The sequence below is a fragment of the Denticeps clupeoides genome, chromosome 3, assembly GCF_900700375.1.
Source record: "Denticeps clupeoides chromosome 3, fDenClu1.1, whole genome shotgun sequence".
NCBI lineage: Eukaryota > Metazoa > Chordata > Actinopteri > Clupeiformes > Denticipitidae > Denticeps > Denticeps clupeoides.
The window spans coordinates 29073671-29088765 of record NC_041709.1 but is presented as its reverse complement, the minus strand read 5'-3'; the positions used below and the strand labels follow the sequence as shown (position 1 = coordinate 29088765).

At 43.3% G+C, this 15095-nt stretch overlaps 1 protein-coding gene across 1 annotated transcript in view; it reads left to right on the top strand.

The window, feature by feature from the left end:
• Positions 1-4894, top strand: part of LOC114786961 (ephrin-A5-like) — a 45588-nt gene extending 40694 nt beyond the window's left edge. The window contains exons 3-5 of the mRNA XM_028974603.1: positions 1518-1583; positions 1725-1799; positions 2350-4894. Coding sequence (XP_028830436.1) covers positions 1518-1583; positions 1725-1799; positions 2350-2474 — 266 coding nt within the window. The 3' untranslated portion in view covers positions 2475-4894. The remainder of the gene's footprint in view (positions 1-1517; positions 1584-1724; positions 1800-2349) is intronic.
• Positions 4895-15095: the final 10201 nt, after the last annotated feature.

Sequence of the window (15095 nt, the reverse complement as noted above, 5' to 3'; positions counted from 1 at the left end):
GAGGTAAGTTACTTGATACCTGCTGACAAAGGAACGGCTCGGGCGCTGGACGCCAGACGTCCTTTCACCGGCCGGTGGGACGCAACAAGCAACGCAGCGCGCCAAACGTTCGCTTTGTGCTGTTTGGTCCAAAAAGCAGTGAATGACAGACGCAATGTTAGCTTCCCTCTGGTAGAAATGCTGACTTGGTTACTCAGCATTATCATCGTTTACACACACACACACACACACACACATCAGTGGAGGTCAGCTTGCCACGTGCGTCCGTCCCAGACACACTTCTCATGCCATGCTTCACACCATCCTGGGGACCCGGCCCCCCATCAAGGCCACGCTGCCAGAATGAGACAAAAGCAATTTTGCCCGAGCCAGAGTAAAGATGCTTGTGGGGGTGTGGTTAACGGTTCACGGACCCCCAGTACATGGCGCACGAGCGCTTTGATGTAGCCCGTCCTGTCCCTGCAGCAGAGAACTGTGGGAGACTGGGCTGAAACGATTCTTCCTAAATGTGTCTTTAATACCATGAAGCCCCATACAGAGGAGGCAACACGTGCCAGCGGCGCTCCGCGGTGTTGTTCTGGTGCCTGCTTATGGGACGGTGCCAGGTGCCAGCATGGATTTCCGACAGTACAAATGTCACTTGCAGGTGTGGATGTGATTTGCAGCCAATGGGAAGTTTGGTAGCAGGTGTCGTTGTCGCTTGCTGCCAATGGAAGGTGCCGGTGCTTCTTTTAGCCAGTCATTTTTAAGAGGCAGTTGTTAATGGCCAATAAAAGTGCGGACCACAGATGGAGACGGTCACCCGATGAGTTTTTGGGAAGACCTGTCACACCTGTTGCCATGGCAACGTGCTAGCTTTTTGAATTGAAACGCGCATAAAGAGAGCAGTTTTTGGCCTTGTTAGTATTATTATTTTTCTCCTCCCCTCCCCACTGTATGCGTCTTAGCAGATTGCATTACTGGCCGCGCCAAGGGAGAGACAGTGGGGAGTGTGGTGGTCTCCGCGGTCCCCCTCACAACATTAATAGGCTTTTTGGAAGGGAGTGCAGATCGCACCTAGGATGACAGGATAGCAGTACATCTGATGCCGAGAGGCCAGTGGGTTTCGTTGGGGAGATGCGGCGGTGCTGATGGCGGGCTTGCACGTTCACACGTATGAGTCACAGAGCCACTCGACAACTCTGCTCAAACACTAGCTGCAACATTGGATGTACGTCCGTGTGTGTGTGTGTGTATATTATAGTATATTAATTTGCATTGAACTCATACTTTTAGTGCGAAGGTACTATGCAGGCCAATTGACCATGATCTGGCGGTGTTTGGCCAAATTCCCGAAAGAGGGTGATAAGGCAAATAGTTGGTCCGTCTGTGAGAAACAGTGCAGTGTGATGGAGTGTATTTTGGTGTGAGAAAAAGGCCTGGGTGTTTTGTGTCGCTGGGCACTTTTCTCTGAAAACATCTGGTGCAGATTCCACCATTCCCTCCTAATGGTAAACACGTTTTTTCTCTGTTCACAGCCTCCACTGCAACTGAGAACGGGAGAAGAAGTTGCCTCCGGCTCAAGGTTTTTGTCAGACCAGCAAGTACGTCCCGTAAAGCACGACCGACTGCAGGACACATGTACTGCATTGATGCTCAGTTTAATGCAATTTGCTGTCATTGCTGTACTTTCGCTGGAACACGTGCCAGAGCTAACCAGTCCCTTTTCCAATCTTCTGTTACAGACAACTGTGTAAAAGCCGTTCACGATCGGGTCGTTGACTTCAACGACAGAGTGGACAACTCTATAGAACCAAGGGGTATGTACTCAGAACCGTCATGCTGTGAAGTTGTTACATGAACCAGTGAGAGGGGGAAATGGTTACTGTTCTATGATAGGAAATGAATTCTGATTGGCTGGCACATACTGTATATAACTCATGACTCATGCAATGATTGAATGCATGTTTCTTAATAAGAGGAAGTCATGGATTCAGCTTTTATTTAACAAGAAAAGTACTAAGTCAATTTAGAAAATTCCGAAATAAGTAATTTTATAAGTATCATTCGCCGAAGGAATAATTCTTCACATCGAGTGGTTCTCAGCCTCTCTTGTTGCGTAATGAAATCCTTTAACACACACCTAGTTCTGGATTATTTATGCATGCCTTTAGGAATCCGGTGTGGAAAATGTGTTTTCTTTGGAATTTTTCGTTGCTTCACAGCTGGTGTAAATCTTGATTTATTAAGACACTGGAGTAAATCCTGATTCATCCATTTTCAAATTTCTGATGCAGTTTATTTGGTTTATGATTGCATAGGTGTTCAGCTTTATTCTGATTTCTTTCACCTCCCTGGTTCTCTCTCCAGATGACACAAGTCATGAGTCCGCAGAGCCGTCCAGAGGGGACGTGAATGCGGCGGCCTCCTGCCGGACCCCCGGTCTCCTGCTGGTCGCAGCCTTGCTTCTGGTGGCCAGTCTGACCTTCTTATAGCCTCTGACCGGAGCACAGAGAGGCACACAAACACACCAGTGGAAGGCAACTCAAAAAATGAGCACTTTTTCTAGCGGACGTTTAAATTCCTCCCTATCGCCCCGGGATCCACTGGGGGGGGTCCTTGAGTTGAGTGTCTTTCTTCAGCGTTACCGTTACAACATGATGCCAAAAGTCGGACACTTCCACGGTGTTTCCGAACCATCCAGTGGAGTCACTGTTCCGTCTCAATGCCCTTCATCCTTCAGCAGTTACCCACCTCCCCGCCCCCCACATGTATTAACCTAACCACCCATTTCCCAGAGTCAAGACAAGACAAGAAAAAAAGCTCCTGCGTGCCACAGATCAACGGACTGATTTCTCTCAACAGTGACAATACGAAGACAGTTACTGACAGGTCCAGGCTTTAAACGCGAGGCTTGTGGCCTTGGACACGACTGCCAGCATTGTTCCACAAAGACTCGCAGAGCATGTATTGTAGTTTGGAAACATAACTCATCTTTGCGAGTGTGTGGGGGGCCAGGGAGACCATTTCCTCAGGTGCATTGGTTTCCAAGGTAAAAAAAAAAAAAAAAAGAGATAAGCACTCATGTTATTTGAACTTTTTTTTTGTACAATGTGTACAGTGATGGAAAGGGGAAAATGGATACTGTGCCCTTGAAGCAAATGTCTTGGTGAGTGAGGGTTGAACTTGACCTTTTTTCCCCCAATTGTCAGAAGGAACACTAAAGTGTTTGACAGAAAGAGATTTTCCTATTTATTGTACGATTTCTGTGTGCTCTCCCTGTACTGCTGCTGTCAATAGCCCACGGGCTGATGGGAACGGAGACGAAGAAGAAAAAGCCAGCTTCAGCAGCGGCGCTCAGTGTTTTTTTTTTTAATATACAGTATTTTCCTAGCCGGCGCTGCTGTGTGGGAGTCTGGGAGTATAATCTGAACTGATATCAGGGATGAAGAGCAGGATCTTTAGGTCGGCCAGAGCAGGTTTTTTTTTTTTTTTTTTGGTGTGCCCTCACATCAGAGAACAAAATGGCAAAAGTGCCACAAGCTCGCCTGTCCCAAAGTCTTGAAAATAAAAAATAAAACATCTCAACGAAGAGATCTGCGCCGTCGATCGAACTGTAAATAGGTATTTGACAGAATTATACATATTTGACAATTTTTTTCAGGGATTGATACGTTTTTAATGCATGGAATCAAAGTTAAAATAAAGTATTTTTAAATACTAAAGCTTCTTTTTTGCAAGAACTAGCACATTTTACACTGTTTTCTTCCCCTTTCCCTTTCCTCAGTACCACGTTGCTGAGTAGCCCAAACGTTATCGCAGCGTTGCTAAAACAGTGTTGAAACGCTGAGCAAATGTTGGAGAGGCTGCCCGTGGCAGCTGACACCCGGGCGTGATTTAATAGGCCCTTTGATGTTGTCCAGAGTGTCAGGCGCGCAGGCCACACACTGGGAGGGCTTACGCCGGATATTTCTGGAATGAAAAATCGACTCGCGCCGGGGAGAACCGGCAGACAGTGTAGCCTTACCGACGGTGAACCCGGCCACTCGCCACACCCCCCCCCCCCCCTCCCGCCGCAATCGATAGAGCTGGGTGCATACACACAACAAGCAGTCGGGGTGGGGGGTGCATGCATATGGGCGTCGACCTAATTACCTTATCCCCATAAGGCATGTAAAAATTCTGGGGCAGTTATCTTACAGGCACGCTGAACCAAACTCACAGGGATGATTTTGCAAAAAATGAAATACTGCCCTGCAGCTTATGGCTTGGTGTGGAACTGTCGGCTTTTCTGAGGTTTTAACAGGCTAATCTTGCTAACAGTTGATCTTAAATCTCTAACTACCATGTTTTTTGCCAGACTATCCCTTTCAACATGGTTATCTGCAAAACTCCCCATCCCCCGAGTTTAGGATATTTTATTATTCTTTTTTTTAAATCTCACCGATCTTGGTGTCATCTTTGCCATACGTGTACCACGGGGGGGATACGGATCAACTTGTTTTCATGGATACTGTGTATCCGTAGGTAGTCTATATAACATACGGTGGTATTTTGTACCTCTCCTAAAGGACAAAATGACGGCGAATCCAGATTAGCAATTTAGCAGCAGCAATTAAAACATTTGATATCACAATTTCATTCTAATTTTTTTTTTTTTTTGTATGGAAAATGTTACAGGCCCATTCTTCTTCACTCTCACTCTATCTGTACAGTCTTCTCATTTCAAGCTATCCTCACTGATCTTAATTGCAAAACCACGTTAGCCTTGAGTACTCAAACCACGGGCACCTGTTTATCTCACTTCTTTCGCGCTTTTCCGGTAGACGTGCATTATTCTCACATATGCCCTCACTTGATTTCACCAGGGTCGTCTGAGTAGACAAGCTTGTAGGTGTTTGTATTTTTTATTTCTCTGTGCATTGTTTTTTTTTTTTTTTTTTTTTTTTTTTTTTTGGAGAGTAGTACTGTTCCAGGGCCCTGTCTTTTGTGGATGCCTCTTTAGAATGAGCTTGTTCTAATTGTGATGTGATCTTCTGAATATGGACTTGATCAAAGAAACGGAAGTGTTTCTTTTCGTCTTTGCTTTGTTGTATCCATGTCGACTCGTTTCTCATGTGAACTTGTGTTTTACACTCAGACAGTGTTTTATGGGTGCATGTGCGGCAACGAAAATCAAAGGGTTCACTGTGTCATGACTCATCGGGCAATCAATATTGTAAAAATCTGTGTCCTGTTACTGAGAGGATGAATGCTGATGGCCTCCCGAGTGTCTGCCTCTGGCCATAATCAATGTGACAGAGCTCGCCAACGTGGTCGCCTTTGTTTCTTTTCTAGTCAAAACACATGTGGGCCTTCTGGTGCATGGCTGGGAACATTTTAAGAAGATGCATTATCTCACTCATCTCTGGCTGGGTGGCTGACATAGTGATTCGGGTAAAGTCCCCATCGTCATCCCAGCAACTCCTGAAAGTCCAGTGCCTAAAGCAGTGTGCCCTTACAAGATTTGTAAGGCCACATGACCAGACGTCTATACGTGTACTGAAGGAGACGAGAGCTTCTGGATTGATGCAGGAGATGGTGCAATGGCAGGGAACAAAGCTGGGGTAATTGGCCAGGTGTAAAAAGGCTCTAAACGGACATTCACTGCACTTGGACAAATGGAACCAAATGTGGCTCTGGTTTCAGAAAGGGGTCAGCAGTTGGGCCCGTCTGCGCTACCGCAGACGCTTTTTCTTCTTTGCATGTTCCTCGGTGCCAAGCATTTCACTGCGATCACTGTGGGCCAACTGTCGTCACATTAGGTCTTTCTGGACTCTGTAGTGTCACGCAGACCTGGCTGAGGCGAACGTCCACTGAGGCGCCCCAGCATCGCAGCCCTGACCTGCTTTATGGTATAAATTTTATATCTGCAAATGGCCATTTGTAAATACACTTGTTAAAGCAGCTATGACTAATTAAAAAAAAACAATAAAATAAAAATATTTGTCATTGTTATACTCCTCGCTCCTTTTCTTTTACATTGGTTCATAAACATTTGTGAGAATGCAGAAGACAGCCCTACACTGAAAAATGCCAGCCGTGGTTTTTACAGCTTGGTTTCATCGCAGTCTCACAGTACACAGCACAAATTGCTCAACTTATCTGATGTTATCTGATGGAAGACTGACATGATGTTAAATGAGCCAATTTGGGTGGAATTTTAATTCTGTTTTAGGAAATTCTTCACATTTTAATCACTCCATCGTCTATGCACAACAGCACTTTATCGATGTGATAGCCTGTCTTTTATTACAGAAGAAAAAAAACACATAATGATCCTCTAGGCTTCCATAATTTATACCAGATTTAACCCAGTAAATCCTCAAGATTTAGTACCATATAATTTGTCTTAAATATTCAGTTGTACTGATGTAGTAACTACATGGAATAAAGTCATGAAATGGGAGTCTGGACAAGTTTCATCAGTAAATTAATTGGGGTGGTAGTAGCCTAGTGGTCAAAACACTCGCCTATGAACCAGAAGACCCAGGTTCAAATCCCACTAACTACCATTGTGACCAAGATACTTAAATGTAAATGTAAATGGGGCCAAGCAGGAGCCACTCATGATAATAAACACTTGGAAGTGTTCAACACTCTATGAAGCATCATCAACTGTTCACTTGTGTTCTACAGATACGACTAACTTTTGGGGTCCAAACTCACACAGACTATGGTGTTACAGAGCCATAAATTCATATTGCAGAAGAATCCATTCAGGATTATTTATGTTGTGTGTCTCATCTCCTATAAAGTCTGCAGATCTCCAGACTTCTTCTTCAGGTTTGCTGGGATTTTACTGGACGTTCAGAACACATTACAAAACTGGAATAAGAATGCGTCCACTGCTGTAAATGTTGTCAAATGTGATTTTTTTTTTATTATTTGACAGAGCTGCGGTACAGCGGTACTACTGACTGATGCTGTCTTGAGGCCTACACAGAACTTTCCGTTGACTGATCCGTTTCCTTGGGGTGACAGGGCAGAGTGACACTGTATGCCCGGCTCTGCTCATATAAGGTCATTAATCATGTCATTATGTCATAATAGCAGGGGAGAATTCAGAGTGGTTCTCACATCCACGCTATGCATTTAGAGTGGGGAAGGGAGGGAAATTGACGACCCCCCCACCCTGCCAAGCACCACAGACACCCACACAGGCCAGATTATTAAATTGCTACGCTGCATTCAATAGGAACAATATAGTCTATGAATATGAATAAGGTGAGCTGAAGGTTGCCTGATATTGTTTTTGGTGAGTGACACTGACTGTTTGTGCCTCCGGGCAAGCGGCAGCATTGTTGGTTAGCTCCAGTTGAACTTAGTGACACTCAGTGGCTATATGGCCCTAATTACATTGTAAAACAAGTCTTAGTGCATGTGGCAAGTTACTTAATGTAACTTGAATCAGAAATAAAATTAAAAAGATCTGGCAACTGGGTACTTGCTAACAAATTATTTTCCTAATTCCAAATATCTATTTTTAAAGAAGCAAGTGTTGTTAATGTGCTCATTTTTTATTCTATAAAGGTTCATGTTTTTATTTCTGTTGCATTTTCCACTTAATATTCTCTTGTCCTACAATCAACTAAAGTACAGGCCAAAAGTTTGGACAGACCTTCTCATTCAATGTGTTTTCTTTATTTCCATGATCAAAACTACGCATGAACACATGTGGAGTTATGTACTTAACAAAAAAGGTGAAATAACTGAAAACTTGTTTTATATTCTAGTTTCTTCAAAATAGCCGCCCATTGCTCTGATTACTGCTTTGCACATTCTTGGCATTCTCTCGATGAGCTTCAAGAGGTTGTCACCTGAAATGGTTTTCCAACAGTCTTGAAGGGGTTCCCAGAGGTGTTTAGCACTTGTTGGCCCCTTTGCCTTCACTCTGCGGTCCAGAACATCTAGATTAGGTTCAGGTCTGGTGACTGTGGAGGGCAGGTCTCCACTTTTTGTTAAGTACAAAACTCCACATGTGTTCATTCATAGTTCTGATGCCTTGAGTGATAATCTACCAATGTAAATGGTCATGAAAATAAAGAAAACACATTGACTGAGAATGTGTGTCCAAACTTTTGGCTTGTACTGTATATCTGACACTAGTTGTGCTATGTACATGCTAAATAAAACTAAATGCAAAAAGAAAAAAAAAATAAACAGTGAATTTCAGGTCTGAAATTCAGTTCATGTTAAGTTCAGTTAGAACTTTTTAATTTATTTAAATTGAGGCATTTAAACACACTAATAAGAGGTAAAGTGATATGATAAAACTGGGTAGAGACTCATATATATTAGCAGGGAATCAATCAATCAATCAATCAATCAATTTTATTTCTAAAGCACTCTAAAAACAACACAGCTGAACAAAGTGCTGTACAGAATTCAATTCAAAGCATAGTTAAAATTACATAGGATACAGTTACAGTTAATAAATTAGGTAAAACGGGACATTAAATATCTAAACAAATTTCAAAAATAATAATAGCGAACCCAACTGTCAGGATTGCCTGCAGCTGGGCTCCACACCTGACTCCAATCCTGATGCCCCATAAATGCCGGATGTTTCCGCCCCTTCTAGGTCTCCGGCATTTTCGTGAACTTGACATTGTAACCGTGTGTTAGTATTTTCAGTTCTGGCAATCGCCACACGCCTGCGGGTTTGTTTAAGTTTATTCCCTTTTATTTCCCGTTTTGGCCACCGCACCATTGTTTATTTGTATTTGTTTATTTAATAATAATAAAACCCTTTCCAGCATGTCAGACCTCTGCGCTTCCTTCCCCCGTAAGCCCGTAGACGTGACACCAACATCTCAAATGTAGTTAAAAGCCAAAGAAAAAGATACGTTTTAAGACAGCTCTTAAAAGCAGGATGCGATTCTGCCTATCTAATGCGCAATGGCAATGCATTCCATAATCTTGTTCCTGTGCAGGCGAAAGCACGATCACCCTTGAGCTTTCTCCTTGGTTTAGGGCGCGTGAAGGAGTGTAGACCTGGATCAAATCAGATAGATACTGAAGAGCAAGGCCATTCAGACATTTAAAGGTAAATAAAAGAATTTTAAAATCAATCCTGTAGTGGATTTTGAGCCAATTCAAGGACGATAAGACTGGAGTGAAGTGCTCGTATTTCTTGGTGCAGGTTAAAAGTCGTTTTGCTGTATTTTCGACAAGTTGTTGTTGATCTAGAGATCTCTGATTTAACCCAGCATATAGTGCATTGCAGTAGTCTAAATGAGACCTAATAAAAGCACAGATTAAAATTTCAAAGTGGAAACAAAAGCAGGGTTGTTTAACTTTTGATAGCTGTCTCAGTTGGAAGAAGCTAGTCTTTAGTACTGAGATGATCTGTGCTTCAAATTTCAACTCAGAGTCGAACATAACTCTACAAAAAAATTATATGTTTAGAGATCAGCCTAAAATTTGATAGCACAGAACAATCAAGGCCAGAACTCTTAAGAAGAGGTGTTACAACTGCATGCTTAAAATTTGTAAGCACATATCCCCTTGTTAGGCTACAGTTTATAAAAGAAGAGATAATAATGGCCCAGTTCTGAAATAAGATGTTAGAATAGGAGAGGGAATAGAAATGAAACTCATGACTCATTGGGGGTAATAAGAATAAAATATTAAATGTATGTAGGTCCATGTATAATATCTGCCACAGAGACTAGCCATGATTGTGATTTTCTCCCCCAGAATAATGTCATCACTGGAGCTGCTCTTTGTGTGGTTCTTACCCGTTTTTATTACATCGCCGGGGAAATTCATCAGGTAACTTTTGATCTTTCGCCCATTTTCCCTTCTCCATCAGAATTTATTCCTGGTTGTTATTACATTTAATGCCCGGAGCCCGTAATGCCCAGTGAAAGGCCAACTACATTAAATTAGTACAGAGAGATCTATTAAAGCAATTAGAAAGACAACTTCACACTCTAAAAGGTCTTTGTGCAGACTTGACCTATGAACTAATGGCTTTTCAAAGTAAAAAAAAAAAAAAAAACACATTATGCCATATGTATACAGGACAGACATTACTATTGTGCAGATAAAAGCCCTCAGAATCCCTCCAAACGGTCTGTCTGAAGCTCCTATTACTGAAATGGAACATTATTCCGCTTTATGTGGTCCATCTGCAACTCTATTCAGCGATCTAAAAATACTCGGACTCCGCAGCAGACAGGATTCATTTCTCCTTTCAAACAGGCAAAGCCCAGGGCACTGAGACTTTTCCAAGGAGAGGGATCAGGCCAAGAATAAGGCCCAGTGATGGAGAGGAGCAGTGTGCAAATCAGGCTGATCTCAGCTGCAGCAGCAGCCACCAGAAAGCCGCAATTTCAAAAACATGCGACTTTCGATGGATTAAGTTTTCATTAGACTGCCGCATGGTTTGATGTAGCTTGAGACAAAACAGCTGGCTTATCAGGTCTTTTCCCAGTCAAGCCATGTCTGCAAAAAAAACGGATTACTCCAAATACTTCCGTTCGGGACCGCTGGGAACATGGGAAAGACCTCCGGCTACTGCAGCAGGTGCTTCAGTCAGACTGAGTCCTCCCCAGTGGACCACCTGGCCGATCACACACGAGTCCCCATGGGTCAGTTCACCGACGGGACAGCCCGCCAACAGCTGTAAGGACCAAGCACCTTGCGTAACGGCACGGTGGAGGAAAATGATGCTACATCAGATAGTCTGCGTAAAAAAAATGTAAAAAATGTCCCTGCAAGTGAGGTTACTGGTGGGTTACTGGTGCAATGCAATACTGGACATGGAATCTGTGCACCCGTTAAAGATGCAGCACCGGAGCCCAGCCCAGAGTCAGAGTCATGCAGAAGTGGGCCGGAGCCTGCAGATTTCACCCTGATTACTGCGCATGACCCCTCTTCTATTCACCCTGTTCTCTGGTTGTTGGAGGGCACAGGGCCGGGTGGAATTACCCAGGACTGTCAGGAGGATGTAGGGAGGTTATTTACCACCATCTCCAGTTCAAACAGTGACTCAGCCCTTCCCATTGTGGCATCTAACATTCTTCAACAGTACAAAGTAATACTCTTTATAATTCATGGATTTTTAAATACTTTTTTATTGTTGGCAATGAAGTTAGCATTGTTCGCCAAGTCTGCATTATAGAAAATGTCAAAAACCTCACTCTAAATTTTGAAGATGATTCTATGAATTCATAAATACTTAATACAGTAAAATAAATTGTCACAGGAGGATGGGCAGTCCCCCTGGAGGCACACAGTCGTGTGTCAGCAGAGTGAACAGCAGTGGGCTGAGCAGCATCCCTGTGGGGAACCTGTGCTCAGTCTGAGAACCTTGGAGGTGTTATCTCCTATAGACACAGACTGAGGCCTGTCTGTTAGGCAGTCCAAGATCCAGCTGCAGAGTGGAGAGCTTAAAAGCGCACTATGGTTAGGACCCAGTGTGGCCGCCATCTTGGTCCAATATATTACTTCATGTGTGATTAATTTGTTTATATACAGTATATTTATTTAATTGACATGCCTGTTTTTTTCTTATGATCAGTAGCCAAGTGCAATAATAAATGTATGATTGCAAAACCCCAAAAAATGCCTTGAACATATATCCCTGATGCTGGCTATTTCCTGTAAACAGGACAGAGACAAAGAAAAATGGATACACTTGATCACAGAGACATAAAGGATATGATTGGACCGGATTACCATGGTCCAGACCGGCATTGTGCATTCTCCACTGTTTGGCAATAAGAGGGTGGCTGCAATTGATTACCGAAGCGGCGCTCATCACCGCTGTCCTGCAGCAGCTCCACATGGTTTTAATGAGAAGCAGTAATTGGGACCTAGTGGTATCATTATGCTGCGGTACAGAATTTCCTCCTTTTACAGTCGTGCTTTAGTTCAGCACTGATCTCATGTGTTGTTAGCACTTCGTATGTACACTAGACATCAAAAGTCATGACATTTCAGATTTTGTTGATGTAGAAAGTGACAAATAATTTCAGAGTGAATAGAAAAAAAGGAACAATGAATGGTTTTCTCTCAAAAGGTGCTTCAGTGCTTTGGTGGCATAGGGCTTACCCTGTATAGAGGGGGTCTTAAAAGCTTGTAAGCCCATAAATAGCAAAAAGCACTCATGTCATGTCAGGCAGTAAAAAATAATCAACTAAATAAAATCAATGGTTCCTGTAGGATTTCCTTGAAGGGCTATAAATTACATTTAACCCACAAAAACTCTACTTTATTGCCATCTTGGCTATATACTAGATGAAATTGCAATGGTCAGGTTATGCTCTTCGTATAAAAATAGTGCAAACATGACAAGACCCTGTGCTCAGACATTAAGAGTCTGCTTGAATGTACCGAACATACAAACATTTACAACAGCGTCATAATATTATACACAATATCACAATCACAATAGAGTTTAGCTGAAATAATTTGAGAGATGCAGTTGACTGTACAATCGCAAATGATTGCAATTTGGTGAAGTGGTGGCCTTGCGGGTAAGGAAACGGCCCCGTAATCCCCAAGGTGCCACCGAGGTGTGTGTTCAGGAAAGACTTTTAGTATTTCATGTCTCTTTATATCATCTCATCTACTTACTAGTACTGAAGTAAAGACAGTCCATCAAGCTGGCTAGACAAAATCATGCACAAACAAAATCACGCCCATACCCCTATACGTACCACTCAGTCCACCCCGACGTGAGAACGAGTCCAAATAGAGCTGAGTCCAAGATGTGACCAAGATCAAGATGTGAGCTGAGACCAAGACGAGACTGAGATCAAATAGAGCAGAGAGCATGACCAGACCAAGACCAAATAGAGTCAAGAGCAAGACCAGACCCAGACCAAATAGAGCCGAGACCAAGACCAGACCAATACAAAATAGAGCCCAGACCAAGACTAAATTGAGCCGAGACCAAGACCAGACCAAGACTAAATAGAGCTGAGACCAAGACCAGACCAAGACCAAATAGAGCCGAGAGCAAGACCAGACCAAGACAAAATAAAGTCGAGACCAAGACCAGACAAAGACCAAATAGAGCCGAGAGCAACACCAGACCAAGACCAACAGAGAAATGTGTGTTTAGATTTTTATTTTTGGCAGTTCCTGCTTTGCATTGTTGACTATTAGTGAAAGTGAAATGATTGCATTATTATGCATCTTACATTTGGCATTTATCAGATGCAAAACCTTATCCAAAGTCTCCTTCTCTACAATATCAGACGAATCCGCCCTTACCTGTCAACCCAGGCCACCCAACTACTGGTTCAGTCCTTAGTAATCTCACGACTGGACTACTGCAACTCCCTTCTAGCTGGTCTACCACTAAGTACCATCCGACCTCTTCAACTCATACAAAATACAGCAGCACGACTAATCTTCAACCTTCCCAAATTCTCCCACACCACCCCTCTGCTACGTTCCCTCCACTGGCTCCCAGTAGCTGCACGCATCAGGTTCAAAATACTGATGCTGGCCTACAAAGCCAAACATGGAGCAGCACCATCCTACCTCACAGCCCTTATTACACCTCGCACTGCACCTCGTTTACTCCGAGCCTCCAGTACTGCTCGCCTGGTCCCTCCATCTCTGAAGGTAAAAGGAAAACATTCATCTAGACTCTTCTCCGTCTTGGCCCCTCGGTGGTGGAATGAACTTCCCCTCGAGGTCAGAACAGCTCAGTCACTGAGCACCTTCAAACGACAGCTCAAGACCTTCCTCTTTAAAGAATATTTAGATTAAATTGTAATTTTCTTGTTGTCGAACTTTGTGTACAGAATCTACAACAGAGTGAATTAAATAGATGTATTCATAGTTGGGGTCCTAGTGAACCGGAATTGATCTCTTCATCGATGGTAACTTGAAAGCACGTTGTAAGTCGCTCTGGATAAGTGCGTCTGCCAAATGCCGTAAATGTAAATGTAAATGTAAATGTAATGTCTCTTACATTCCGTAGTTACAGGGACAGTCCCCCTTATTATAGTAGTAAGTGGGGTTTGAACCTGGGTTTTCTGATTCATAGATGAGTGTGCTACCCATTAGGCTACTACCACCCTGTGGGGCAGTGGTGGACTAGCGGTTAAGGAAGCGGCCTTGTAATCAGAAGGTTGCCGGTTCGAATCCCGATCTGCCAAGGTCCCACTGTCATGGCTGCCCACTGGGTTAAATGCAGAGGACAAATTTCACTGTGTGCACTGTGTGCTGTGCTGCTGTGCATCACATGTCACATGTGACAATCACTTCACTTTAGAAACCCTAGCTACAACTCATTTAACCGGTCATCCTTAGTCAGCAGTGTGGAGATGGTACCTTGCACCTTGAATGTTCAGGATTTGAACCCAAAAACTTCCAATTAAGAGTCTGTTTCCTTAGCCGCTAGGCCAATACTGCCCCATTAGGAATAGGGAGGTTTAGAAAATTGTATCAATTATTTAATTCTAAACCCCTTCCTCAATATGCCTAAATGGGAAATGGTGACATAATTTCAACATGCATTGATGTTGTCACCTCCTGCGCAAATCAAGTGACACTGACTGAAGTCACATTGACGATCAGTCACTTGTAATTGTCAGATATCAGTGTAAGTGCAAACAGATGCCTGTGTGTTGGCGTGTGGTTTCTGTGGACCAGCCATGCTCACAGTGATGAGACGGCTGCTGTATGTCATTAAAGCCCAGAGCATGATGGGCTGTCCAAAATTCCCTTGATTTACTCTGTGGCTCGAAGAAAACTAACATGGTTGACACTGCTGCTCCAGTTTCGTTCTTTTTATTATATAAGACGCATATAATTTGAGATGCTCAAGGTTATTCTGAGATCCTGTCCAAAATTCCTCAGAAATCAAAGTGATCCAGTTGCTTGTGATGTAAACAGTCCATTTGAGTTTGATTCTTTCACCTGCAGAGACCTCTCAGCTGCCTTTAAAGAATGCAACCAGCAGACTCTTTCCCCACCACACCCCCTAATTTTTCCAACTGCTGTCTAAAAAAGCACTGGATAATCTAAACTCGCAGTGACACCCCGAAAATGAATATTTTTCTTGGCTCAGCAGTTGTCAGGAAACATATTGTTTCCCAGCTTGCCCC